General features: G+C 43.8%; 2 protein-coding genes across 2 annotated transcripts in view; one reads left to right on the top strand and one right to left on the bottom strand.

Moving 5' to 3' along the window:
* Positions 1 to 2,195: 2,195 nt before the first annotated feature.
* On the top strand, positions 2,196 to 16,199 carry LOC107522521 (isopentenyl-diphosphate Delta-isomerase 1-like). Its single transcript, XM_016188228.2, has 3 exons — positions 2,196 to 2,261; positions 2,558 to 2,655; positions 15,470 to 16,199. The coding sequence occupies exons 1-3, from the start codon at positions 2,196 to 2,198 to the stop codon at positions 16,068 to 16,070; spliced, it is 765 nt and encodes a 254-aa protein (XP_016043714.2). The 3' UTR covers positions 16,071 to 16,199.
* A 7,862-nt stretch (positions 16,200 to 24,061) lies between these two features.
* NRN1 (neuritin 1) overlaps positions 24,062 to 25,855 on the bottom strand; it is a 6,451-nt gene continuing 4,657 nt past the window's right edge. Inside the window, exon 3 of the mRNA XM_060190774.1 lies at positions 24,062 to 25,450. Coding sequence (XP_060046757.1) covers positions 25,097 to 25,450 — 354 coding nt within the window. The 3' untranslated portion in view covers positions 24,062 to 25,096. The remainder of the gene's footprint in view (positions 25,451 to 25,855) is intronic.

Raw genomic sequence — 25,855 nt, 5'->3', positions numbered from 1 at the left:
ACAAAGATGTAAAGTAGGGCTGCATGTGTCTCTCTGTCTCTCTCCTTCTCTATCTCTCCCTCGCTTTCCAGTTTCTCTCTGTCTCTATCCTATAATAAATAAAATACTAAAAGGTATTTATAATAAAGGACCAACAAAACTTCCATCTGATTTTTCATTTAGAGAATGTGTGTGAGAGAGAGAGAGAGAGAGGGACAGCACAGTACTTGAACTCCCTGGTGCTGAGTCAATTCCATGTGGTCTCATGGCTCAAACCCAAGTTCCACATAAGGCAAAGCACCTGCCTTCCTTGCTGATCTATCTCCCAGCCTTCCCCATTGCTTCCAGCGGCTCCCTTCCATCCTTTCTGCTCCTTCTCTTACTTGGAAACCAGTCCTGTCCCCACCTGACTTGATCTACTGGCAACAAGAGAAGAAATTTTCAGTCGCTCCTCCCTGTGGCTTCAAGGACATCCTAATGTTTGAGAGTCCCTCTTTCTCGCTCCTTCTTCTTCACCTCCTCATTGATTCCCCCCCCCAACCTCATAAGAGCACCAGGGTTCAGTCCTGATCCTTTTCTGACTGTGTATCTTTGTTTTATTTTTTTAAATATTTATTTATTTATTCCCTTTTGTTGTCCTTGTTTTATTGTTGTAGTTATTATTGATGTTGTCATTGTTGGATAGGACAGAGAGAAATGGAGAGAGGAGGGGAAGACAGAGGGCGAGAAGAAGATAAGACACCTGCAGACCTGCTTCACCACTTGTGAATCGACTCACCTGCAGGTGGGGAGCTGGGGGCTCGAACCGGGATCCTAATGCCTGTCTTTGTGCTTTGCGCCACGTGCGCTTAACCCGCTGTGCTACCACCCGACTCCCCTGTCTGTGTATCTTTATGACTTGAAGCACACACTTCTATCAACTCTGCTAGCTGTATGTATGGATCCTTTGAACCTAGGCCTACATACAGCCCATTCCACCTCCCTTAAGTAGTCCACAAAACCTCTTCAATTCTACATAGAGAAGGCTAAAGTTTTTCTTTTCTTTTCCTTTCCTTTCCTTTCCTTTCCTTTCCTTTCCTTTCCTTTCCTTTCCTCTTCTTTTCTTCTTATTCTTCTTTTTTGAGTTTATTTATTTTACTGAGCACTGCTCAGCTCTGGCTTATGGTGTTGAGGGGAACTGAACCTGGGAACTTGAAGCCTCAGGCATGGAAGTCTGTTTGCATAACCATTATACTATCTCTTCTGCCCAAGGGGCAAGCTAAATTATCTCTCTTCTAGAACCTTTTTCACCTGAAACCTTCCTACCTCATCATAACAGATGGCAACTCCATCCTTACTGCTACTCAGTGGAGTCTTTTGTTTCACAATTCACAACTAGTCTTCAGGAAATCCTGTTAGCTCTACCACCACCACCAACAACAACAACAAGAACAGCAACAACAACAACAAACAGTCAGAATTGGGACCATTTCTCTGTGTTTCTGCTGTCAGCACTCTGCGTCCTGCCTTTGTGGCAGGAGTCACCATTAGCTTATGCCAGTCAACTCTGGTCCGGGGCTCAGCCATCACAAATCTGTCAGGGCAGTAAGAGCTATTCATAGGACCAGTTTCTTCTTCCTGAATCCATGGTTCCATTGCTATTTGCCTGAGTCCTAGCTGAAGGGCTGTGAGTGGAAGTGACCTGTGTTATCAGCAAACCTGGTCACAAAATCTGTCTCCAGTTGGTTGGAGCTTGGTCTCCCTGGTCTTATCCCAATTTCCATAGAGCAGGCAGACCAACCTTTTAAAACCATCAATCAGGAACCAGGTGGTGGTGCAGCTGTTTAAGTACACACATCATCATGTGTAAGAAAGGACCTGGGTTTGAGCCCCTGCTCCCCACCTTCAGGGGAGATATTTCACAAGTGGTAAAGCAGGTGTCTGTTTTCCTTTCTCTATATTTCCTGCTCTCCTCTAGTTCTCTCTTCCCTGTCAAAAAAATAAAATAAAATAGAGGGGGGGGGGGGAAGGAAAAAATGGACTCCAGGAGTGATGATTTGTAATGCTGGCACCAAGCCCCAGTGACAACCCTAGAGAGAGAGAGAGAGAGAGAGAGAGAGATTCTTGTAATCACAGATACACCTGCTTGAAGATGTGGCCCCAACAGTGGTGGATTAGGAGGCAGCAAAGACAATATGGGGGGACTCTGTGGACATAGTCAGCATTGCCCAGTCAACATGCAGCTGAGGGCCCAGCTTAATACTCTTCAGCCTCACAGCAAATCCACCCCTGACATCCACATTGTAAGTGCACACATATTTGTCACAACCCAAGTCATAAGCAAAACTGGTCTTTTTGTGCAATGTGCTGAGTGAATTAATGTGAATTCATATTCATATTTATTTTTTTCTTTAAGCAGACACTGACATACATATGGTGGCACCTAAGATTGAACCTGGGTCCTCAGACTCTCAGACTAAAGTGTCTTCTGCTTCAGTATTATGCTGTCTTCCCAGCCCAGGCATTTGGCTTTTAGAAGGCCAAACAACTCCACTTTAACTTTTGTGTCATTTCTACATCCCTGTACTGAGGCTCATAGATGAGAGAAAGTTCCTATGACCTGAAAAACAGCACAAGTCCGGTGGATCAGACAGCATTAGTTTCTGTCATCAACTTTGCAAAAATTGTCAAACAGATGTTAGTACTCCAAATATTATCGGGGTGAAAAATACTCCAAATCCCATTATCAGTTGATAGGGAAATAAATACGATCTCAAGAGGAAAACACTGTAATACTAACTATTCCTTCAGAAACTCTTAATTTTATGAACAAAAGTGATGATTAAAAGCTCTCCAATTAAGCAAGCTGGTATGCTTTGAGAGTGCAAGAACATGAGAAGACGGGAGAGAGAGACACAGCAACTAGATTCTGCTATGGAGCCTGGCTGAGAGAAATGTTGCTACAAGAGACTTCAACAATGTGTGAAATCTACTTCTTTCTTGTTATGAGACCCTTTATCTGAAGCTGGTGACTTGTTCCTGGCTGGCACTTTCCAGGGTGGCTATAATCTCTGATTAGGAGCTTATGACTCACGCAAAGGTTTATCACAGAGGAAAAAACAAAAGACTGAATGAATTACTGCCCACCAGAGAGGAATTTGGGACTAGAGTGAGACACTGATATATCATTCTGGGAAAGCAGTTTATGAAGATTAGCAGCTCTTAAATGTAAGTTTGAGGGGGCTGTGTGGTGGCACACCTGGCTGAGCTCACATATCACCATGCAAAAGGATCTAGGTTTACGCCCCCACTCCCCATCCACAGGAGGAATGCCTCATGAGCAGGGATGCAGGTCTGTAGGTGTCTCTCTTTCTCTCTCCTCTCTCTCTCCTTCTTCTCCTCTCAATTTGTCTCTGTTCTGTCAAGTAATATAGTAAGAAAAAAAATAAAATCAATAAATTGACAGTGACTGGGAAAATAACACAACTGGTAGAACACCCACTGTTCATTTCTGAGGTTCCCAGTTCAGTCTTAGACATCCATGTGCCCGAGTATTGCTCTTGCTCCCTCCACCCTTTTTAAATTCTTTTATTATCTTTATTTATTGATTGGATAGAGACAGCCAGAAGTTGAGAGGGAAGGAGGAGATAGAGAGACAGAGAGACACCTGCAGCCTTGCTTCACCACTCACAAAGCTTTCCCCTTGCAGGTGTGGGACAGGAGCTCAAACCTGTGTCCTTGTGGACTGTAACATGTGCACCCAAACAGGTATGCCACCACTAGCCCCCCCCTCCTTCAGCCTTCCGTATGTAAAACTGTCTCATCTGTAATAAACAAAAAATCAGTATTTTTTATCAACATGGTATCAATAGAAAAGAATAGGAAAGAGAGGACTGTTACATAGTCTTCCTGTATCTTTTCATTCATTTATTTATGGACCTACTCAAAGATACTTGAATCATCCAGTTTTCTGTACTACTTACCTTACACCACTTGAAGCATTCATCTCCTGGTGGCAGAATGCCAAAACATTCTTAGAAAGTGGTTTGGAAGGGAGAGGAATAACAGCTCCCTGGACTTGGGCTTGGAGATCTGCTGCAAAGTGTCTTTTACAATTCAATCCAAGACTGCCACAAGAAGCTTCTAGCAGCAACAATATGAAACCCAGAGCAACAAGTCCTGAAACCCAATGTGTACTTGAAATTTTCCTCTAAAGTAGCAAACATGTTTACTCATTTTTCATAATAGGAGGTAGAGATGTTAATAGTGCTTATCCACCCACCCACCCACTCATCCACCCATCCATCCACCCACCCAGTCATCCATCCATCCATCCATCCATCCATCCATCCATCCATCCATCCATCTGTTCACATTTAATGACTCATATACTCAATATTCAGGATTGAGTTTCTTCTATAAGCTAAGTTCTGGGCCAGAAGTCCAGAGGTGCAATTTGGAAGCTTTGGGGCCAGGGGTGGATTCTATCCATAATTACAAAGTTATCCAAGGGCAAAGTCAGGGCACTGAAGTTTAGAGTTTCCATCAATGCAAGCCAGGGATTTATTAAATTGTTCAATTGCCAAGTGCCACAAAACTAAACAAAAGCAAGCAGTTTGATAGTGCTTGGCTGCCAAGAAGGGCTTGAAGAGAGGGGCAGCTATTACTTTGCGATGAAAGGCAAGGTATCTTTTTAAAACATGATATGACACTGAAACTAAGTGACAAGAAGGAACCCATCTCTCATGCAAAGGTTTTGGGGTGAGACAGAGGGGAACATGAAGACAGAGACATGAAGGCTGATCAGCTTGGGCTCTGGGGTGGAGAAAAAGCTGTTAGGAGAGGTCAAAGGCAGATAGATGTTGGGTACAAGTGGAGACACAAGAAACAGCAACTGGCTGTCTTAACCTGATGGGCTTTCCTATGTCTGTGCTTTTCCTTTCTGTAGCAGACTTACACTGGTGACTTATTTCTTCCCCCTGCTTCCTAATGCTGCACCTGTTTAGAGACATTGTAATAGTGAAGTTGGGGTGTGCTGTCCCAGTGCCAACTGCTCTCTTTTCTTGTTGACAACTCTGTTCTTGCAAATAAAAGAAAAAAAAAACTCTTTAAAACAAAGTGATTCACTCTGGGAATGTTTAGGCATATTAATTCTTTTTTTAATGTCACAATTCATAGCCTAACAGAGACATGTGGACATCAAAAGAGCAGATGATGGGAGCTAGGTGGTAGTATAGCATGTTAAGTGCATGTGGCACAAAGCGCAAGGATCGGTGGCAGGATCCTGGTTCGAGCCCCTGGCTCCCCACCTGCAGGAGAGTCGCTTCACAAGTGGTGAAGCAGGTCTGCAGGTGTCTATTTTTCTCTCCCCCTCTCTGTATTCCCCTCCTCTCTCCATTTCTCTCTGTCCTATCTAACAATGACGACATCAATAACAACAACAATAGTAACTACAAAAACAATAAAAAAAACAACAAGGACAATTAAAAAAAAAAGAGCAGATGTTTTTTTCTTTTTCTTGGAATATCCCAATTTCTTCTTCTCTGGCCAGGAGCAAGACAAAAGGGAATCTGCTGGTTTAGCATGCAGTCTCTACATGGAACTCAGAATCAGACCCATATTTTCATGATGAATTGCATGTGACTTGGTCTCTTAGGCACAAGCACAGTATGTAATTGTTTATAACTTTCCATGTCAGGGATCTTAAAGGTTGGGAATTGGGTCTATTTTGCAAAGCTCAGGAATGAACTCAGACCTTTGTGTTATTCAGCTCAATGCCCTGGCCATTGTATCACCTCCCAAGACTCCTCATTTTGGATAAATTGGTGTAGTCAACCCCACCTACAGGGATGCTTGGAAGAGGTGAGTGCTGCCTGCCCTTCTGTGGATAGTTCCACTTACAACTTGAAATGAAGATGAAAAGACATTGCCAATAGTTCTGTTTAAAATTGTCTTCATGGGTTGCTATGAAATGGCTCAACAGGTGAGTCCAGGGTTTGGGTTCCACATCCAGCACTGCTGATATCCAAGTGCTATCTGTTTTCTTTCTATATATCTGCCACTCTCATCATTTTTGAGACAGCAGTGATGCTACTGGTTTCAGACTCAGTAGGACCTAGAGCTTGTCTGTAACCCCTCTACATTATTTGAGAAGATGTACCTTACACTTGCATCCTAATATCTTTTAAAAACCTAGCAGGTGAGGCCAACATATTACCTTTCAGCAAAAAGCAGCCTCTTTTTGGAAGCTAAGGGTGGTTGAGAAGAGTTTAGCGCTCTTGCATGGTACACTCACATCCTTCCTGGTATCTTCAGTTCAGGTCCCTACCATCAGGGTATGGTGACTGTGTCAAAGATTATTTCAAAATGATATAAATTACCAGCTGTAAGATACACCCTCCCCCACAAACATGAAAAAGTAAAGGTGTTACAGATGTTGGACTGAAATTTCTAGAGAGTCACTCTCTTTCTCCTGTATGCCTCTCCCTATTGAAAATGAAGAATGAACATAAGTGGCGGTGCACCTGGTTGAGTGTACACATTACAGTGTGCAAGGACCCGTGTTCAAGTCTCTGGTCCTCACCTGTAGGGAGGAAGCTTCACGAATAGTAAAGCAGGGCTGCAAGTGTCTCTCTGTCTCTTTTTCTATTTTCTCCTCCCCTCTCAATTTCTCTCTATCCCATAAAAATAATAAATAAATAAAATATTTTAAATGTAAATTTAAAAAAAGAAAGGTAAGTTCCTTGAGATGATTAGTTTCAGACCTTTGAGTTGATACAGGCTGGCAGGAAACAGTGGTCCGATTTTAGTGTCCTGAATCAACTTACATCTCTATCCAACAATCACCAGGCCCTCCTGTTCGAAGACTAAGAACAGGTTACTTACCCCTTAACTTGGGTTGGGATGTTTTCCCTTCCAGACTATGAAGATTCTTTCAGAGACTCAGAAGCAGATTCCTATATAATCTAACCACCACAACCTTTCACCTATACAAAGAATTACTGGGTCCTGCAAAAGTGAAGTCAATGTTTGGACTAGCAGAGCCAAGTGTTAGCTATCAGATACAAGGGGTGGGCTTTAAGGGTCTTGACATTGGTTCTCTTTAATGACTTACCTCTGCATACTTTAGACAAAGGAGAAAATGGGGTGAAAAACTGGAGTGAGAACATGAGGGTCAGTGCAGTGTAATGGTCAATTGTATGAGCTCATGTTGGGACCCTGACTCCATCAGTCACTATTGCTGTGGCTGACTTCCCCTGGACCTGAGTTTGCTCACCTATGAAAGGGACTCCAGTAGGACTGATTTCTTAGAGACACATGGCAGGTAAATAAGTTAACATTAAAAGGTAGCTAGAAAATTGCTTGGGTCAGAGTACATTCTTAGCACATTAGCCCTTCTAATTAGATGAAACTCAACTTAGTGACTGATGAAATCAGTCTTGGAAAAATGAAAGGTTACTGTCCTTCTTCTAGAGCTCAGAAGTCACTCAATGTGTATATCTAACAATTTATGCCTCCTTTCTGTTGGGAATAAATTCTAAAGCTCCCTGTGAAGACATTTTTTATTTGTTTGTTTGAGGGTAGGGGCACAAGAAGCCACAGTACTGAAGCTTCCTTCCATGCAGTGCAGGCTAGGCTCGAATCTGGGTCACACACACTGTAAAGCAGTGCACTATCCAAGTGAGCTATTTTGCTGGCCCTCAAGGAGTTTTTGCTTGTTTCTAAGTTTGCCTTTAATTAAAAATAACTTTTTATTAACACAAACATAAGTATCATTAGTCAATAAAAGATAATTCTTTTAAACTAACATTTTCTTTGAGAAATAAAGATGCGTTTATTTATTTTTTTTGTTTTTTTTATCTTTATTTATTTTATAGAGACAGCCATAAATAAAGAGGGAAAGAGAATAGAGTGGGGAGAAGAGAGAGAGAGACCTGCAGTACTGCTTCACCACTTGCAAAGCTTTCCCTCTGCAGGTAGAGGAGACTGGGGGCTTGAACCTGGGTCCTTGCGAATTGTAACATGTGCACTCGACCAAGTGCACCATCACCCAGCCCCTAAAGATGCATTTTTAAATAATTATTTTAAAGGGGGGAAAAGATTGCAGATACTTCTCTTTGCATATATTACACATTTTATATATGGTTAAAAACATCTAAATGTCTACCCCCAAGGAGGATTTTGAGAGAGAGAGAGAGAGAGAGAGAGAAGCAATATGTATCCTGGAGAAAGTTTGGCATCAGCAGCCAATACCTTTCTTTATCTTTTTGAAATTAGAATATACAACTACATATATGGAGGCAAGAGGGGTTGAAAATGTTCTTTATTCCAGAAATATCAGGGTCAGGTCAAAGCTAAGGCTGGTGGGAGATTCAAAGATTAATAAGACAAACTCCCTGACCTTAACGAACTCACAGTTTAAAGACAACACAGGTCGGCTAGCTATAGTTTGATGTGGGGAAAGGCCCACCACCTGGGAATTCCAGACCATTATCTCCATGAGAGTCTGAGAGGGTTGACCCTGAGCCCCCTTCTCACAGGAGAGCTGGTGGACAAGTCCCCACTTGACCCCATGACCTTAAGATGGATGGAGTTTTCGAGACCAGTAACATTCTTGCACATACATCCTCATTCCTTTTGAACAAAGGCCATAAATTATCATATATGGACAACTGAAACCCACTGCAAATATCCTGGTTTTGGCTAGGTGCCCCTTCCCCCCTGCCCTGAGGTGCTCATGATTCACCTTTAGAGAGGAGCCTGCCTATGTGTGGTGAGGCCATGACCAGACCTTATATGGTAACTTTCCAGTCACCTGATAGGTCAAGACTTAACCCAGTATTGTGTGTGTGGCTTAATGATTATCTTAACCTTTTCCTAACCCTTGCGTCTATCTACCTGCTTATACCCCCACATAAATGAGATGTCTCCTTGAAGCTTCTGTCAGAGTGGTCGTGTTCTCTCTTTAGCAGTGTCAGCAGGACCCCTGGGGTGGCCTGTCTCCCCCCTCTGCGGTGGCCTGCTGATGTGCAGAGGAGAACCAAGCTCTATAGTATGAAATTAAGAACAAGTGTGGTGGCTCATCAGGTGAAGTGCGCACATGGCCGCGCTTAAGGATCCAGGTTCAAGTCCCCAATCCCCACCTGCAGGGGAGACACTTTATGAATAGTGAAATAGGCCTGCAGGTGTCTGTCATTATTTCTCTACCTTTAAATTTGCCTCTGTCCTTTTCTACAAAAACAAACAAAAAAATGAGCTATCTGGAGCAGTGGGTTTATAGTGGCAGCACTAAGCCCCAGTGATAACTTGGGTGACAGAAAGAAAAAAACAAAACAATCAAACATGCAAAACCAAAACCAAACAAAAAGCTCATAAATGTCTAGAGGCCAGTTGGTGGTGGTGCCTCTGCTTGAGTTTACAAGTTACCATGCTCAAGGGCCAGGGTTCAAACCCTGATCTCTACCTGTGTATGTATGGGGGGGGTTCATACATAGTAAAAGGAGTTACAGGTACCTCTTTCTCTCTTCCTATTCCCCCCCCCCCAATTTATCTCTGTTCTATCAAGAGAGAAACAAAGAGAAAAGTAAATAAAGAAAAAATGGCCACCAAGATGGTGGACTTCTAGTGCAGGTACCAGCCCCAATCTGGTAGCAATATAAAATAAAATAAAGTAAATAAAAGCAAGTAGTGATGCTGGAGCAACAATATAGTTTTGAAATAGGGTTCAGAGGACTTAAGGAAAGTCCAAGGAGAGTCTTGTAGGAGTAGGAAATTCATGAGAGAAAAGGAACAGGCAGACGTACAACACTTCTTGGACTGGAAGAACCAATTGAGTACCGTCATGGAATGGAGAGGATGCCTCAGCTTAAGGAAGGACAAGGGGTTATGTTTGGCTCAGGAGCTGGGTGGGGCAGAAAGGGCTGGGATGGGAGAAGGCTGGCAGGATGTGGAGAACATGTCCTGGTCTAGTGAGTCCTCAGTTCTTTGCCGAGAGTCTGAATCATGTTAGCAATGGCTCAGCAGTGGGAAGGCAGGAAAACTTCTGGAGAAGGGAAATAATATCACCATGCCTAAGTAGCAAAGAAAAGATTAACAGTAGAGACTCTCAGATCAAAATGCCTATTGCTATTTGGAGAAATCATGCCCCCCCCCTTTTTTGTTTTAACCAGAGCACTGCTCAGCTCTGTTTTTTTGGTGGTGTAGGGGATTGAACCTGGGACTTTGGAGCCTCAGGCATGAAAGTCTTTAAATAATCTGCCCTGGGGTCTCCATCTTAATGGCAACGGAAATGATGCTTTTGTATAGTAAAAATATTAACAGAATAAAACGGTTATCAGGTGGAGGGTAATTTTACACACCATCCATCTGGGAATATTAATCTAATATCTAAAGCAACAAAGTACCAACGAAACTTTCATGTATTAAAAAATAAAAGAAATATTGCTACACAGAGATACTTAAACATAAATCTTTCTGCAGGTACTTACATAGGACACTACAGGTATGTAATCCTTCTGTTATGGCTTTTAAAATATTTTCCAGTCTGACTTCCCTGGACAGACGACCCCACCAATATGTCCTGAAGTCCAGCCTCCCCAGAGCCCTGTGCCACTAGGGAAAGAGAGACAGGCTAGGAGTACAAATCTACCTGCCAACACCTGTGTCAGTGGGGAGGCAATTACAGAAGCCAGACCTTCCACTTTGTGCACCCCATAATGACCCTGGGTCCATACTCCCAGAGGGATAAAGAATAGGAAAGCTTTCAAGGGAGGGGATTGGATACAGAGTTCTGGTGGTGGAAACTGTGTGGATATGTACCCCTCTTATCCTATGGTCTTGTCAGTATTTTCACTTTATAAATATTTTTTTTTGAAATTATAAAAAAAAGAACTTGTAGTACTACAGTGACTGAGTGACAGCAGTGAAAATCCCTCCCTACCTTGCTCTTACTCTTAGAGGAAAAAGGTTCATTTTTTCACTGTAAAATATATTAGCTGTATTTTGTAAATATTAGCTATACGATTGAGGAAGTTCCCTTCTGTTACTAAAGTAATAAGTGTTTCAATAATAAATTGCTAGCGAATTAAAAATAATAAACTGGAAGTGAAAACATGTATATATATATTCTTTTGAAGTAGCCTGCACTTTGTAATTCTCTTAAGATAGTGGTTGAGCGGGTCACATTAAATTATGTCATAGAGTACAAATGGGGAGGGGGGGAGGAGGCCATTGACAAGACTGGGCTGCTTGCAGTTGGCAAAGTTTCCTCTGGATCTTCTGGGGTCCTGGAGGGGTCGCTGGTGGTGAAGGGGAAGAGAAAACTCTTTATTTAGGAGTTGTTCCAAAATTCTCCAGTGTTTTCTTTGGGTTGGGCAGTGTGCTAGGAGTTTGACAGCACTGGTCTATAGTGAGTAGAGAGAGTAGGATGAGCAAAGGGAGGGGAAGCTGCAGGTGGTAAGATTTTGAGTTTGTTTGAGAGATGAGGGGGAGGAACATGTAGAGCGGACACACAAGAAAGCAGAGAGGCAAAAACCAAGAGCAGATCACAGGGAATAAGGTCAAGTACCCAAATGTGGTATGTGTCTTAGTATTAATATGAATATATATATTAATGTCATGGAAGTGACAAGCGTTGGTGAGGATATGGAGATAAAGGAACTCTGTCAAACTGTTGGTGGGAATGCAAATAGGTACAGCTCCCATGGGAAGCAGTACGAAGAGTTCTTAAACAAATAAAAATGGAAATACCTTATAATCCAGCAAAAACACTTCTTGGCATCTATCCACAGGACAAGAAAACACTATTGAAGGTGGGGGGGAGAACTAGGCATAGATAGCATAATGGTTATGCAAAGAGACTCTCATGCCTGAGGCTCCAAAGTCCCAAGACCAATCCCCCATACCACCATAAACCAGAGCTGAGTAGTGCTCTGGTAAAACAAAGAAACAAGCAAGCAAACAAATAAACAAGACAGGAAGAAAGAAAGAAAGAAAAAGAAAAAAGAGAGAAAGAGAACGGATATGTACCCCTATGTTCATAGCTAGACCATTTGCAATAGTCAAAATATGGAATCAACCTCAATATGGAACGGCAGATGACTAAATAAAGAAGTTATGAGATACAAATTAATAGTATTCAATAGTCCTTGATGAGCAGACTTAGACCTAATAAACCTGGAATACTAGTTGTAGTGCCTAAAGAAGGAATTATAAATTCTATAATCAATTAGACTTAGACCAAATTAGCTTGCAATCTAACAGAAAGGCCCAAAGGAGACAGATCCCCAAAACTAATAAACTAATGGTTGGGCTGAACAGATTACATTTAATACTTAGAGCTGGGAGAAAGTCTAAGGTCACCAAAAAGAGGACTACAAAAATTGATTAATGGCAAGAGACAGGTTCATATAATAATGACCCTTTGGCCACACCATCTCACCATCTAGGGCCCTAGTCAGGGAATCCTTGGATTCCCACACAAATATGATGGGCCTAGACCTCTGGTGGACCCCTCTCTGCACCACCATAGGTCCCTTCTTCTTCTTCTTCTTCTTCTTCTTCTTCTTCTTCTTCTTCTTCTTCTTCTTCTTCTTCTCCTTCTCCTTCTCCTTCTCCTTCTCCTTCTCCTTCTCCTTCTCCTCCTCCTCCTCCTCCTCCTCCTCCTCCTCCTCCTCCTCCTCCTCCTCCTTCTCCTTCTCCTTCTTCTTCTTTTTGATAGGATAGAGAGAGAAATCAAGAGAGGAGGGGAAGACAGACAGACACCTGCAGATCTGCTTCACTGCCCATGAAGCAACCCCTCTGCAGGTGGGGATCCAGGGGCTCAAACCAGGATACTTGTGCTGGTCCTTGTGCTTAACCTTCTGAGCTACCGCCCAAATCCCCACTGGTCACTTCTGTTGGGAGCATCATCATGGGCCCTCTCAGGATCTTGCCCTCACCATAGAATGGCTAGGGTAGGTACAGCCCCAGTCTCTGAAGGGAGGCTGGGATATCCAGCCCTGCCACTCAAGGAAGATTGGTCCTGAAATGAGTGCAGCCTGCACTGTTCCCAGCTGTGACCATGAGCTGTGAGCTCAGACCAATAGGGACTTAGAAGTTACACAGGCTCTGGTGCTAAATATAAATATAAATATATGGGCCCTAGATTGGGTGGATGGAGATAAATAGTTAATTCTATCCACAGAATATTTTCAAGAATAGGAGATACTCATTGCCCTAATCCAACTTTCTAGACCTTTTCTTTATTCTGACACCATTTTCTCAGACAATGTTTTTATCCAACTTCATGCCAGCTATCAAATTCAAGTAAAAGCTGCTATAGTCTTGGCCCCCTAGAAACATGCCTGTAATGGTCTTCTGAGTTTTCTTCCACCCTAAAATCCCTAGGCTCATCTGCTCTGTTCCTACTTTTTGGTTCCTGTTCATTAACTATTTTGTCCTGCCACCTTCCAGACAACAAGTTGCAGATGCAACCATGATGCTACCCTGACTCCTTTGGGCAGAGGACCTCACCAATATGCCCGGGAACCTCACCTCTCCAGAGCCCTACCCCACTAGGGAGGGATGGAAATAGGCTGGGAGTTTGTATTGACCTGCCAATGCCCAAATCCAATGTAGAAGCAATTACAGAATCCAGAACTCCTACTGTCCACACCCCAAAACCAACGTTGATCCATACTCCTAGTTTGAAGTAATGGGGGGGGGTATGAGAGAGCTCTGAGCTCTGGCTCCATTGGGTTCTGGGGAGAGAGGACAAGGAGGGAGAGATATTTGGATATGGTGTGGTGTTAGTGTGGCTTGGAGGGGAGGAGAGGATTAGACCTGGAGGAAAAGGGAGGTAGTTGTGTACATGTGTAGACAGATAAGTTGTGGATGTGGTGGTTAACCCACGTCTACAGTGTTGGGAGAGATGGGATAGTTTGCAGTGGAGGCACTTGGGATTCAGAACTTGGTGGAATTGTACCCCTGTTGCCAAGTAGTTTTGTAAATTAATATTGAATTGCTAATAAAAAAATAAAAGTTATGAGATATATTTTTTCCAATTGGACACAAGTATTCAATGTAAAAAGATGAAATTGTATCCACTTTGACAGAATAGCTGGAACTGGAGGTGAAATTTGTAGAAAGAAAAGATGACTACTGGATGCTTTGATTTCTATATGTAAGACAGATAACTGAAGCAAGTGAATTTGAAGGAAAAACAAGTAGCAGAACTGTCTGACTCTGAAAAGTGGTGATTTTCAGAGGGAAGAATGGGAACACAAGAACTTTCGTGGCAGGTGTTTGATTTTTATGCACACACATATTTGTGCATCAAACTATACTCTTGAAATCCTATAACTTTGGTAACCAAAGTGAAGTTATTGATAAAAATTACTGAGGCACCTTTGGCAATTTGAGGATGTGTAATTACTAATACATGTGTAATTGGGTACACATGAATATATTTTGGATGTATAGCAGCTCCTAAAAATACTGAAGATTTAGACAAAACCATTCTTCTCTCTGTTATCTCTAAGTTGCCAACTTCTAGTCAGAAAAAAAGGAAAACATATTGGCAATTGGTGTAATATGCAAAGCAACTGGGGAAATGCAGTGTATCAGCTCATTATGTTAAAAGAGCAGAAAATGATGTAAAATGAAGGGAGAAGAAGAGTTGCACGAGGAAGCACATGGCCCAAAGCTGCGCAGTGTGCCTGGGGTGAGCATGACTGCCCATCAGGCCTCCTTCCCCACTCCACTGAGCAGCTTAGGGACCTCATGGGTTGGATGGTCCTGACTCTGGACTTGGCATTGATGGATGTGCCTCCCACATGCCTTCAAAGTAACCTATTTTGAAGAATTGGTGTTTGGCCAGAGTTAAATGAAGCACCTGGTTTGCGGATTTCTCTCTTTGCTTAAGGGACAGTTCAGGTCTACACACTTCAGATGAAAGAGCCTAAGGAGGCAATCAGAAGAGCTGTTTTTCACAGTCCCTCCCAGAGCTCAGCAGAGTTCTCTCAGGAAGTGGAAACATGTGGGTGAACAGTCAGACCAATGTCCCAGCCCCAGGCCAATGGTGCATTAGTTTGCTGAGTCTTGTGCAAGAAGAGACTCTTGTAGTGACATCTTCCTGTCAACAAAGCAATCTGTAATGTGATGAACTTGATTAGACAAGTGTGCCCTTCCTCTCTTCTCCTCTTCACCAGGTTTGGACTCTTCGAAGGAGTTGTCTATTCATGGACTGCAGTGCCTCTACCTCCTCACTCCACCACTGGAGATCCAGAGTTGCTTTTTCCTATATTTTGCTGCCTTTATCACCTTCCATAGTAGGCAATTCATTGCAGGCTTCCCACAGAGAGGAGGCCCACTTCTGTCTGTACCTGAACAGGGAAAGCCTGAAGTTGGAAATGGCACCACCATTAAAAGCCAAGCCAACACACAGCTTGTCCTAGGTGATAAGATTGGAAGCTAGTATTAGTCCTGTTGTTTTCGCCGGGCTATGTTGCCTGGTCCGTGCGGGGCCTCCAAGAGGCAGACCGAGCAGCATCCTCAGCAGCGTCCAGCCGAGGACCGTCTCGTCCAGGTGTTCAGGATTATTGCATCGAGCATTCAGTGTCTTCTTATTTAATACTGAAAATAAGCTCTTGTTACAACAGAGATCAGATGCTAAAATTACCTTTCCAGGTTGTTTTACCAATACTTGTTGTAGTCACCCACTAAACAATCCAGGAGAGCTTGAAGAAAATGATGCGATTGGAGTGAGAATAGGAGCTCAGAGACGTTTGAAAGCTGAGATAGGCATTCCCCTGGAAGAGGTTCCTCCAGAAGAAATTCAGTACCTAACACGATTGTATTACAAGGCTCAATCTGATGACATTTGGGGAGAACATGAGATTGATTACATTTTGTTTATGAAGAATGTAACTTTGAATCCAGACCCCAATGAGATTAAAAGCTATTGTTATGCATCAAAGGAAGAAGTAAAGGAACTTTTGAGAAAGGCAGCCACTGGTGAAATTAAGTTAACTCCATGGTTTAAGATTATTACAGAGACTTTTCTCTTTAAATGGTGGGACAATTTACATAATTTGAATGTGTTTATTGACCATGAGAAAATACATAGAATGTGAACATGGAGAGGATAATAACATTCCTCACCTTAAGAAACATGAAATCACTAGCTTACCATTTGATTCCCTATTAGGAAAATTCATCAGAAATATTAATACTAGAGATTCTGTGAAAAGACAGCTGACTTTTTATATATTACACACCCTGTATATGTACACTGCTATTTGTAGAAGACAGATATGAGAAAGCGTTATGAAAAAGAGAAAAGTGATTGGTGAAAATCAGGGTATGACAAGGAGAGGATCAGGGTGTGACAAGGAGAGGGGGCAGAGCAGGTGAGAATTTTACCACTAAACCACCAATGCCCTGGAGGGAAGGTGGTGCTTGTTAACAGGTTATGTAAATAGAATGAAGTGGTTATGTAAATATAATAGTGTTAAGCAGGGGGGATTTAAACCAAATGAAACAGAAGGGGTTTTTAAAAGCATACCAACAATTCCCCCTTTCTTTTTAACTAATGGCCATAGTATCAGGATTGTGGGGTGAACAGAAACCTATATCGTACAGGCGTTTTCAAAAGAACTGGCATAAGACATGGAAAACAAAATAGGCGAGCAACAATAACCAGTGTGATGCCAAGGAGAACGTTTCTTGCCTCCAAGGGAAAGGCCTAGCAGGCGAAAGGGCATTTCTTGCCTCTGGGATCGCTTCATACCTCTGGGGGCATCTCTTGCCTCAAAGGGCGTTTCCTGCCTTTGTGGGCATAACCTAATAAGGAGGAGGAGTTTTCTGACTCTGGGAACAGAGCCTGCAGGCGAGGGAACATGGCCTATAAAGTCTCAAGGCAATTGGCTGAAGTTAGTCTTTGAGAAACACAGCAGTGTGTACCAGTAAGTCCGATGGAGTTGTCAGTCCAAAGTAGCTGACCACAGAAGAAAATGCCAAGGGATGAAACGCTGCATGTCTGTCTCGATGGGGAATGTTGGCCACCAGAATTCTGCTTTTCTGTAGAGAGTGATCTTTGGAGTCTGTGAATCTGTTTCTTCAGGTCGTGCCAGGTCATATCATTGATTTCCGGGGGTGTGTTGTAGTCATTCCATCTTGTGGGCGATGTCAGAGAACAGGAGTCCAAATGGATTTCCGGGAATTCCATTTGAGTAGATGCTTTTTCTTTTTTTCTTTTTTTTAAAAAATATTTATTTTATTTATTTATTCCCTTTTGTTGCCCTTGTTTTTTTTTTTATTGTTGTAGTTATTATTGTTGTTGTCGTTGTTGGATAGGACAGAGAGAAATGGAGAGAGGAGGGGAAGGCAGAGAGGAGGAGAGAAAGATAGACACCTGCAGACCTGCTTCACCGCCTGTGAAGTGACTCCCCTGCAGGTGGGGAGCCGGGGTTCGAACCGGGATCCTTATGCCAGTCCTTGTGCTTTGTGCCACCTATGCTTAACCCGCTGTGCTACAGCCCGACTCCCGGTTCATGTGAAGACTTTTTCATGTGAAGACTTGACAGCTGAAATTCACTTACTTGTCGAACTTGTAGCAGATTAGAAGTTTACTATAATTGATAACTCCATTATAATTGGAAGTCCTTTCTAGTATGATTTTAAGGTTTGTTTAAACAGTTTAAACTCAATAAAATGTGGAAAGGTAAACAGAAGAACCACGGTAGAAGCCTCAGGCACGAGAATAATTAACATAATCATTGCACTATCTTCCCCGCCCATAACTCATACAGTTTTCAGGATTAAATGTTTCAGATTTATGCCAAGATGTAAAAAAATAAATCAAAGGAGGAAAAAACAATTTTTTGGATTGTTTCTGGATGTCTCTAGAAATCATGGCTGCGTCCAGCATTTTTTTTTTTTAAGTCAATGTCAAGCAAAAATTCAGTCATTCAAATCACTCTCTTACGAAACAGATCTCACCATGTAGCATTAAGAGTCCCCGGAGGGCGTCCTAGTCCAAAAAGCTCCTTGAAATTCCATTTAGGGTGCTTCTGACTGTTCCTGCTGGATTGCTTCAGGCACCCATTTTTAAAAGTGTCTTCCCATCGAAGAAAAAATTCAATCAGGAGAGTAGAACTAACCACGTGTCTCCATTCTTGGGGACTGCCAGGGTACTCAAGAATGCTCCTCAAATTAGAGTAGTCCTTCTCCATGGGAAACATGCGAGAAGAAGTCCAGAAAGCCCCAGTGGAAATCTCCGTGCATATCCCAAGATCTATGATCACGGTCATAAAGAACCAAATTGTGGCCTGGAGCAAAATGTAGTCCTTTTCCTCGGGAAACATGAGAGAGGGAATCCAGAAAGTCCAAGGAGAAATCTCCGTGCATCTCCCAAGCTCTATGATCCCAGTCATAAGAAACCAAAGTTCCCGGTCAGGGAACCAAAGTGTGGCCCAGAGTAAAATGTTCCAGAGACAGAGAAACTGTCTCATAATGAAACAGTAGAGGCTTTGGCAAACCTCTTCATAAGTAGAAAGGCAACCCATGGTGGATGGGTAGCCAAGTTTACTTATCTGGGCAATGGGTGGGTTAGGTCCCACGCTGATGCCGGTCCATGTTTCAGGGCTTATTTCAGTCCCTTGTTCGGGTGCCATATGTCGGGCTGAGCTTCATTGATGGGAGACAGACAACCAGGGACTCATGGTTGAGCTGTAGGCAGTATCTCTTTATTCATGCAGGACGCAGCACAATCTAAGCCGAGCTAAGCTAAACTAACAACTAACTAAAACGAACAATGTTGTCTTTATATATACTTCCCAAGTAGGGTGTGAACAGGATGTGATGCAGAGAGGGTGGAAAGAAAAGTGACTGGTGAAAATCAGGGTATGGCAAGGAGAGGGGACAGAGCAGGTGAGAATTTTACCACTAAACCACCAATGCCCTGGAGGGAAGGTGGTGCTTGTTAACAGAGGTTATGTAAATAGAATGAAGTGGTTATGTAAATAGAATAGTGTTGACCAGGGGGGATTTAAACCAAATGAAACAGAAGGGGTTTTTAAAAGCATACCAACAAGGCACTGTGATTTATCAAGAGAGTAGCTACTAGGTGATATATTTCATGAATGCACCATGAAATCATTCATCACCGGCTCAATGAACCATGGATAGCACAGATCCAGAGACTCACCTTGTATTACTGGAAGGGTAGGAAGGCACTAGGAAGCTCTCGTAGCTAAAGAGGACACAACAAGGGAAGGGAAGAGTGAGATTCTGTGCCACTCCATGCCCAACATCAGCCCAAACTTTGTCTGCTTGTCCTTTGAAAAAATACTCCCTAAATTTCACATGTGCTGCTCCTCCAAAGTGGAGGGAAACACACTCCACCTCCTCAGAATACTCAAAGAAGAACCTTGCAAAGATCCCAGGAAACCATTACTAAACTCTATAGCTTTCTGGGTAGGTGTATCACTCGGCTCAATCTTATAGTGAAAATTAGAATTTGTATTATTTTTTTCTGACTGATACTATAATAAATCACTCAAATGCACGGATGAAAATAATGCAACTGCATTATCTTTTAAACACTTATTTTATTGTTTTATTTATTGGTATATTCCTTGCAACTAGGGCTATCACTGGGGCTCTGTGCCTGGGCAATTCCAGTACTCCCAGCAGAATCTTTATTATTTGTTTTCTTTTGAGATAGAAGATGAGAGAAAGAGACCAAGAGGGAGAAAGAGACTGCATGAAGGAGAGACACTACAGCAGTGGTCACTATGTAGCTTCCCCATACAGGCCACTCCCATTCTGGGGTTCAACATATGCAAATCAATGAATGTGATTCACCATATCAACAGAAGGAAACCAAAGCCATATGATTATTTCAACAGATACAGAAAAAAGTCTTTGACAAGATTCAACATCCATTCATGACCAAAACATTTTTTAAAAAATGGGAATAGATGGGAAATTCCTCAAATTTATTGAGTCTATATACAGTAAACCTACAGCCAACATCATGCTCAATGGTACAAGCCTTTCCTTTTTGGTCAGGTACTAGGCAGGAATGCCCATTGTCACCATTTCTATTCAACATAGTTTGGAAGTCCTAGCCATAGCAATTAGGCAGGAGAAAAGAGTTAAAGGCATTCAGATCAGAAAAGAAGTTAAATTGTCACTATTTGCAGATGGTATGATCATAAATATATGTCGGGCTGGCTTCGCGGGTGGAGACAGACGACCGACCCGGGACTCTTGGTTGGGTTGTACGCAGTGTCTCTTTATTCATGCAGGATGCAGCGCAATCTATACCAAGCTAAGCTAACTCTAAAAACTACAAACAATCTTGTCCTTATAAATATACTAGCCCAGTAGGGTGGGAACAGGATGTGACGCAGAGAGGGTGGAGAGAACAGTGACTGGTGAAAATCAGGGTATGACAAGGAGAGAGGGCGGAGCAGGTGAGAATTCTACCACTAAACCACCAATGCCCTGGAGGGAAGGTGGTACTTCTTAACAGAGGTTATGTAAATAGAATACATTGTTATGTAAATAGAATGCAGGGGGGATTAAACCAAATGAAACAGAAGGGGTTTTTAAAGCATACCAACAAATATAGAAAATCCTAAAGATTCCAGTAAAAGCACTCTTGGAAATTATGGAACAATACAACAAAATATTATACAAAATCAATATGTAGGGACTGGGCAGTGGCATACCTGGTTAAGCACACATAACTGAGCTCAAGGACACAGATGGATTTCTGGACATCCTCTTTTAATTTAACATTCATATAGAGGAACACCACTGATTTTTGTATATTGACTTTTTAAAATTGCCATCAGGGTTATTGCTGGGGTTCAGTGCTTACACTAATGAATCCAATGCTCCTGGTAGCCATTTTTTCCTTTTTTTCCCCCTTTAATTATGTAGGACAGAGAAAAATTGAGAGAGGACAGGGAGATATAGAGAAGGAAAGATAGACAACACTTGTAAAGCAGATCCCCTGCAGGTGGGGAGCAGGGACTTGAACCTGTGTTCATCCCCTTAAGTCTAGCAGAAAAAACCATCAAATATTTAGGAATATAGTTAACAAATGACATGAAGGACTTGTATGCTGAAAACTATAAATCATTCTCCAAGGAAAGAGAAAGGGATACAAAGAAATGGAAACGTATTCCACGCTCGTGGAAGGCAGAATTAACTATCCTACCCAACCCAAAGTCATATACAGATTTAACAATATCCCTGTCAAGGTATCACCAAATATATTCAAAGAGATAGAACAGAAGCTACAGAAATGTATCTGGAACAACAACAACAGAAAATCCCTAGGATTGTCAAATTAGCCTTGAGAAAAAACAAGACTGGAGACATCACACTTCCTGACCTCAGACTATACCACAAAACTGCTATAATCAAAATGGCCTGGCACTGGAGCAAAAATAGACACACAGATCAGTGGAATAGAATTAAAAGTTCAGAAATAAGTCCCCACATCTATAGGAAAATCATTTTTGAACATTAAATGGAGGAAGGAGAGTTGAAACATGCAAATGAATGGAATTGGACCACCATATCCACATATCATCATGTACAAAAGTCAACTCCAAGTGACTCCAGCCATGATAAACTGTGTGTTCTACCATATGTGCTAACTTCTCCTCTCCTGCAAACGTATTGTCTCAAAGTCAGTCCTGTAGGTCAGAATTTGGTAAAGTGTGTGATTCACCAGGCGTGTCACCACCCACACATCCCCCCCACACACCAGAACTTGGGAGGGTTTGTTCACTGGTTTTAAATAGAATTCCTTCCTGAAAATTCCAGGAAAATTTTGTTTCCTTGTCTTTCCCAGCTCCTTGGCTCCTGGGCTCTTTTTTCCTCCATGAGCATCAATACTGATTGGCAGAGGAAATCCCATACTTCCTCATTTTGATTTCTTCTGCCTCTCTCTTTTACCTTAAAGTTCCTTTTTGACAAAGGACAATCCAGGATGATCTCTTGATTTTAAGCACAACCAAGCCTCAGAGCAATATGGGATGGGATGGGATGGGATGGGATGGGATGGGATGGGATGGGATGGGATGGGATGGGGTGGGGTGGGGTGGGGTGAGGTGGGGTGGGGGTAGGGTGGGGTGGGATGGGATGGGATGGGATGGGATGGGGTGGGGTGGGATGGGGTGGGGTGGGTGTGTATATGTATGTGAAACCGAGTTCCTGGAAGATCCCAGTGTGGAGAGCGGTCCAGCCCGCATCCCCCCCACCCCCCCACATACACATTTCGCTCCTCTCACGGCTTGAAGAAGAGGAGTCCTCGCGGCCTTGGAGTGTGGTCCCCCCACCCCCAGACAGTACCTAAGATAGGAGCCACGGTGAAGCGGTGGGCTATCCAGCCAAAGGGAGGAGACCCTACCTCCCTCCTCCTGCCCCTTCTCCCACTCCGCCCCTCCCAATCCCAATCCCATTCTACTGATTCGTCTAATTTGGTGGTGGGGTGGGGGGCTGGAGCCGGGGCTGAAGTCTATTTATACTCTGGCCGAAAATAACCATTCCAACGAAAAGATCAAAACCAAACAGCGTTTTCTGTTTTCACAACAACCAGTATTTCCCGCCGGCAGCCCGGATTCCTTCGGTTTGGACTCAGAATCTGGGGGATGCGGGGGGTGGGGCGGGGGCGGGACGGCTGTGCTCTGCTGGGAATGCGGGTGCGGCAGAGTGGCAGCTGCCATTAGGAAGCACGGAGCTCGGCGCGCCCGGGGCGCAGAGACTCACGTGCTGCGGGCTCTCAGTCCGTGGGGGTGGGGATTGGATGGAGGTCTGGGCTGCATCCTGCTGGGTTTGATTTGTGAACTCTTACTCTGACGATTGTTTACACATTGCATTTCAGAGCCCCTGCGCCTCCACCGGCGCGCGCGAACCCTGACAGCCTCGCCCCACCCCGGGAACCCCCCCATCCCTAAACCCCCTGTCGCTCCCTTCCACATTTTTGCTGCAAGAAGCCTGATTTCGATTTCAATGAGCCTGGAGACCTGCATCCCTGTCTGCCCGCCACCTCCACCCCCACCCCCATCAAAATGCTAAGGGACCCCCACCCCCCATTTTTGGTGTTTACGCGACAGTGTATACTCTGGTAAAGCCACGCCGTATAATAGGAGACGGGGGACACGGCTCGCAGTGGGATCAATAGGACCCCATCTCCTCGCCCTTTCAGCTGAGCTATCTTATTAATTATGAAAGGATTCACCTGATCCCTGCCAGGGACCATAGGCTCGCCATCCCCCACACACCCTCCCCCCACTAGAGCCCTTAATGGCGGTTGCTTCCCAGGCTGCCTCTGGCCACCGCAGAAAAGGCAGGCGAATGGTGGTCTGCGGGCCGCCTCTGGTCTTGGGTCCGTCAGCAGCTCACAAACCAATTCAACTGGCCTTCCCCTAGAAAGAATCTCTGCTTTTAAAATAAATGGGTTTGGAAAAAAAAAAAGTAATATCCTCTTTTTGATTCTTCTAGTAACCTTTCCTTCCTTCCGGGAGGGTGGGTCATCTTTGGGGGTAGGGGCTAGAATTCTGTTTGAAGGTGGTAACGACCTAGTAGTAGTGAGAACAGGTGAACTATCACTAGTCATCAGTGCGCCTGGTCCTCTAGGTAATCCTGATAACTCAGTTAAAAAAGCAGGCTTGCTGAAGAATAGAATCGGACTTGCAGTGGTGAACCTATTGTAATATATGCATGTAATATATGCATGTAATATATATTTTATTTTTAATCTTTTAAAATTGATTGGATAGATTAGTCAGACATAAAGAGGGATTGGGAAGATAGAGAAGGAGAGAGACAGAGAGACACTTGCCGCCCTGCTTCACTACTCCCAGAGCTTTCCCTGCAGCTGGGCAGGGGAGGACTTGCGCAATGTAACACGTGTGCTCAACCAGGTGCACCACCCAACCCCCCAGTGGTTTTTGTTTTTACGATGTGCCCTGAAACTTCTGTTATGACGCGATGTTACTGTAATAAACAATACACTTTAAAAGATATCAAAAATAAAGAAAGCAAAAATCAAATTAAAAAAAGAAAGCAGGCTTGATGCAGGAAAACAAAGAACACCCCATTTCAAACAATAACTTTTATTTTATACTTCTCTATACTTTGTAGCAAATCTTTTTTGCTGAATTTAATTTATAATAAACTTTTAAATTACATCTCTCTCTTTTTTAAAATCAAGGCTCTTTTATGTCAAAATCTTTTTTTTAACTATATTTTAGATTAACATTTAACATCCCCCCCCTTTGTGATCTATACCGTTGGGTATTCAGGTATTACTGTGTGTGTAACAGCTAAAACAAGATAGGAGGGAAAAGAAAGGCAGTGGATGTGGTAAGATGCATCGAAACAGCAGGTAAAGCTTTGCCTGTCAGCGACATCACATCTTCCCGTGACCTTGGAACTCAAGATCTCCTGGACTCTTTTCCTTGGCCCCCCACCCTACCCTTCCCAACACACAAAAAAAAACCCTGTCACAATCGGTCCTTTCTCGCTTTTTTTTTTTTTTTCTTGAGGAGAAGTGTGCAGTGGAAATGATCAAAACAAGATACTGTGGAAGAAAGATGTGAGCTTGAATTATTCACCATCCGCTAGCGTGAGGACATCTCTCTTGATTTCATCCCCCTACCCTTCTCCCCGCCTCTCCCTCTCGGTAGGAGGGGCCCATTCTTTGTCATGTGTTAACATCTTTAATATAGTAGGTGGCCCAGGGCCATTCCTGAGATTTTTTTTGACAAAAATAAATAAATCCAAAGCTAAAATAATAATAATAATAGGGAGGGGGAGGGTGTGGGTTTGACATTTTCTTATTCTTTTTGGTGTGAGGTTCGATTTGGGCTGTGCTTGCTCGACACGGATGGGTAACACTGGGCCAAGAAAATACACAAGTAAACCAAACGAAATGAGGAGGGAAAAGAAGAAAAAAAAAAAAAGGAAAGAAAAGAAAAGAAATAGGAAGAGAGAACCAGGGTTTCCCACAATCCTACATGGTGAGTGTTTTCAGCATCACAGAGAATCACAAGGTCCCCAGAGAACGAATGGATGTTCCTCGCAGGTCCGGGCGCATGGAGTGAGTGCGGGCGGGTGCGGGCGCGGGCCGCGCTCAGAAGCAGAGCCAGGTCGCCAAAGCTGCCGAGAGAGCCGCCAGGAGCACCGCCAGCGCCGGGAGCAGGGCCCCCGCCGCCCCGGTGCCGCTGCCGCAGAGTTCGAATAAGCTGCCTTGGATGTTGAGGTTCTTGGATTCTTTCCTCAGTTTATCCCACATATCTTTCGCCCCTTCTTGGCAATCCGTGAGGGCCAAGACAGTGCAGCTGTGGAAATCCTCCCAGTAGCTGGCGAGGGACAGAACACAACAAACAAACAAACAAACAAAAAACAGAACAGAGAGAGAAGAGGGGTTGGGTTCATTCGGGGGAACTGGGGTGCAGCCTAACAAACTCCCCACCCACAACGGCACCTGCTCCCCACCCACCCACCGCCCCGCACCCTCCCAGGGTTCCGTCTCCCCATCCATCCACCGCTCTGCACCCCCCACAGGACCCTCTCTCCCTCTCCCCCACCCATCCTCCGCCCCGGTCAGGCGTCCTCTGGACCTCTGCCCACCGCACCCCATCAGCCGCCTTTCGTGCCACCGAACCGGGTCTGCTTCCTCTCCAAGGGGGAGGCGCTGGGACCCGGCAGCCGCCCCCCACGACCACCCTGCCCCCACCCCCAGTACCTCGAGCCGCGCCGACAGATTGTCCGCACTCCTGGGGAGGACTAAGCCTCGCTAGCAGGAGCCCATTAAGGCCTCTTAGCTTGCAGGACCGGCCACCAGCCCCAGCTCCCAGCGTCCACTCCCCCCAACCCCACGCCCTCCCAA

This window comes from Erinaceus europaeus, chromosome 4 (assembly GCF_950295315.1).
Source record: "Erinaceus europaeus chromosome 4, mEriEur2.1, whole genome shotgun sequence".
Classification (NCBI taxonomy): Eukaryota; Metazoa; Chordata; class Mammalia; order Eulipotyphla; family Erinaceidae; genus Erinaceus; species Erinaceus europaeus.
This window is presented reverse-complemented; position numbering and strand designations above follow the sequence as displayed.

What these genes read in the sequence shown, in the direction of transcription:
- LOC107522521 (XM_016188228.2), top strand. Translation starts at nt 2,196, where the DNA reads ATGCAGCTGAGGGCCCAGCTTAATACTCTTCAGCCTCACAGCAAATCC. An exon ending in CCACCCCTGACATCCACATT is followed by an intron (nt 2,262 to 2,557) that starts GTAAGTGCACAC and finishes TGAGGCTCATAG; the next exon opens with ATGAGAGAAAGTTCCTATGA. An exon ending in GCAAAAATTGTCAAACAGAT is followed by an intron (nt 2,656 to 15,469) that starts GTTAGTACTCCA and finishes GGGGCCTCCAAG; the next exon opens with AGGCAGACCGAGCAGCATCC.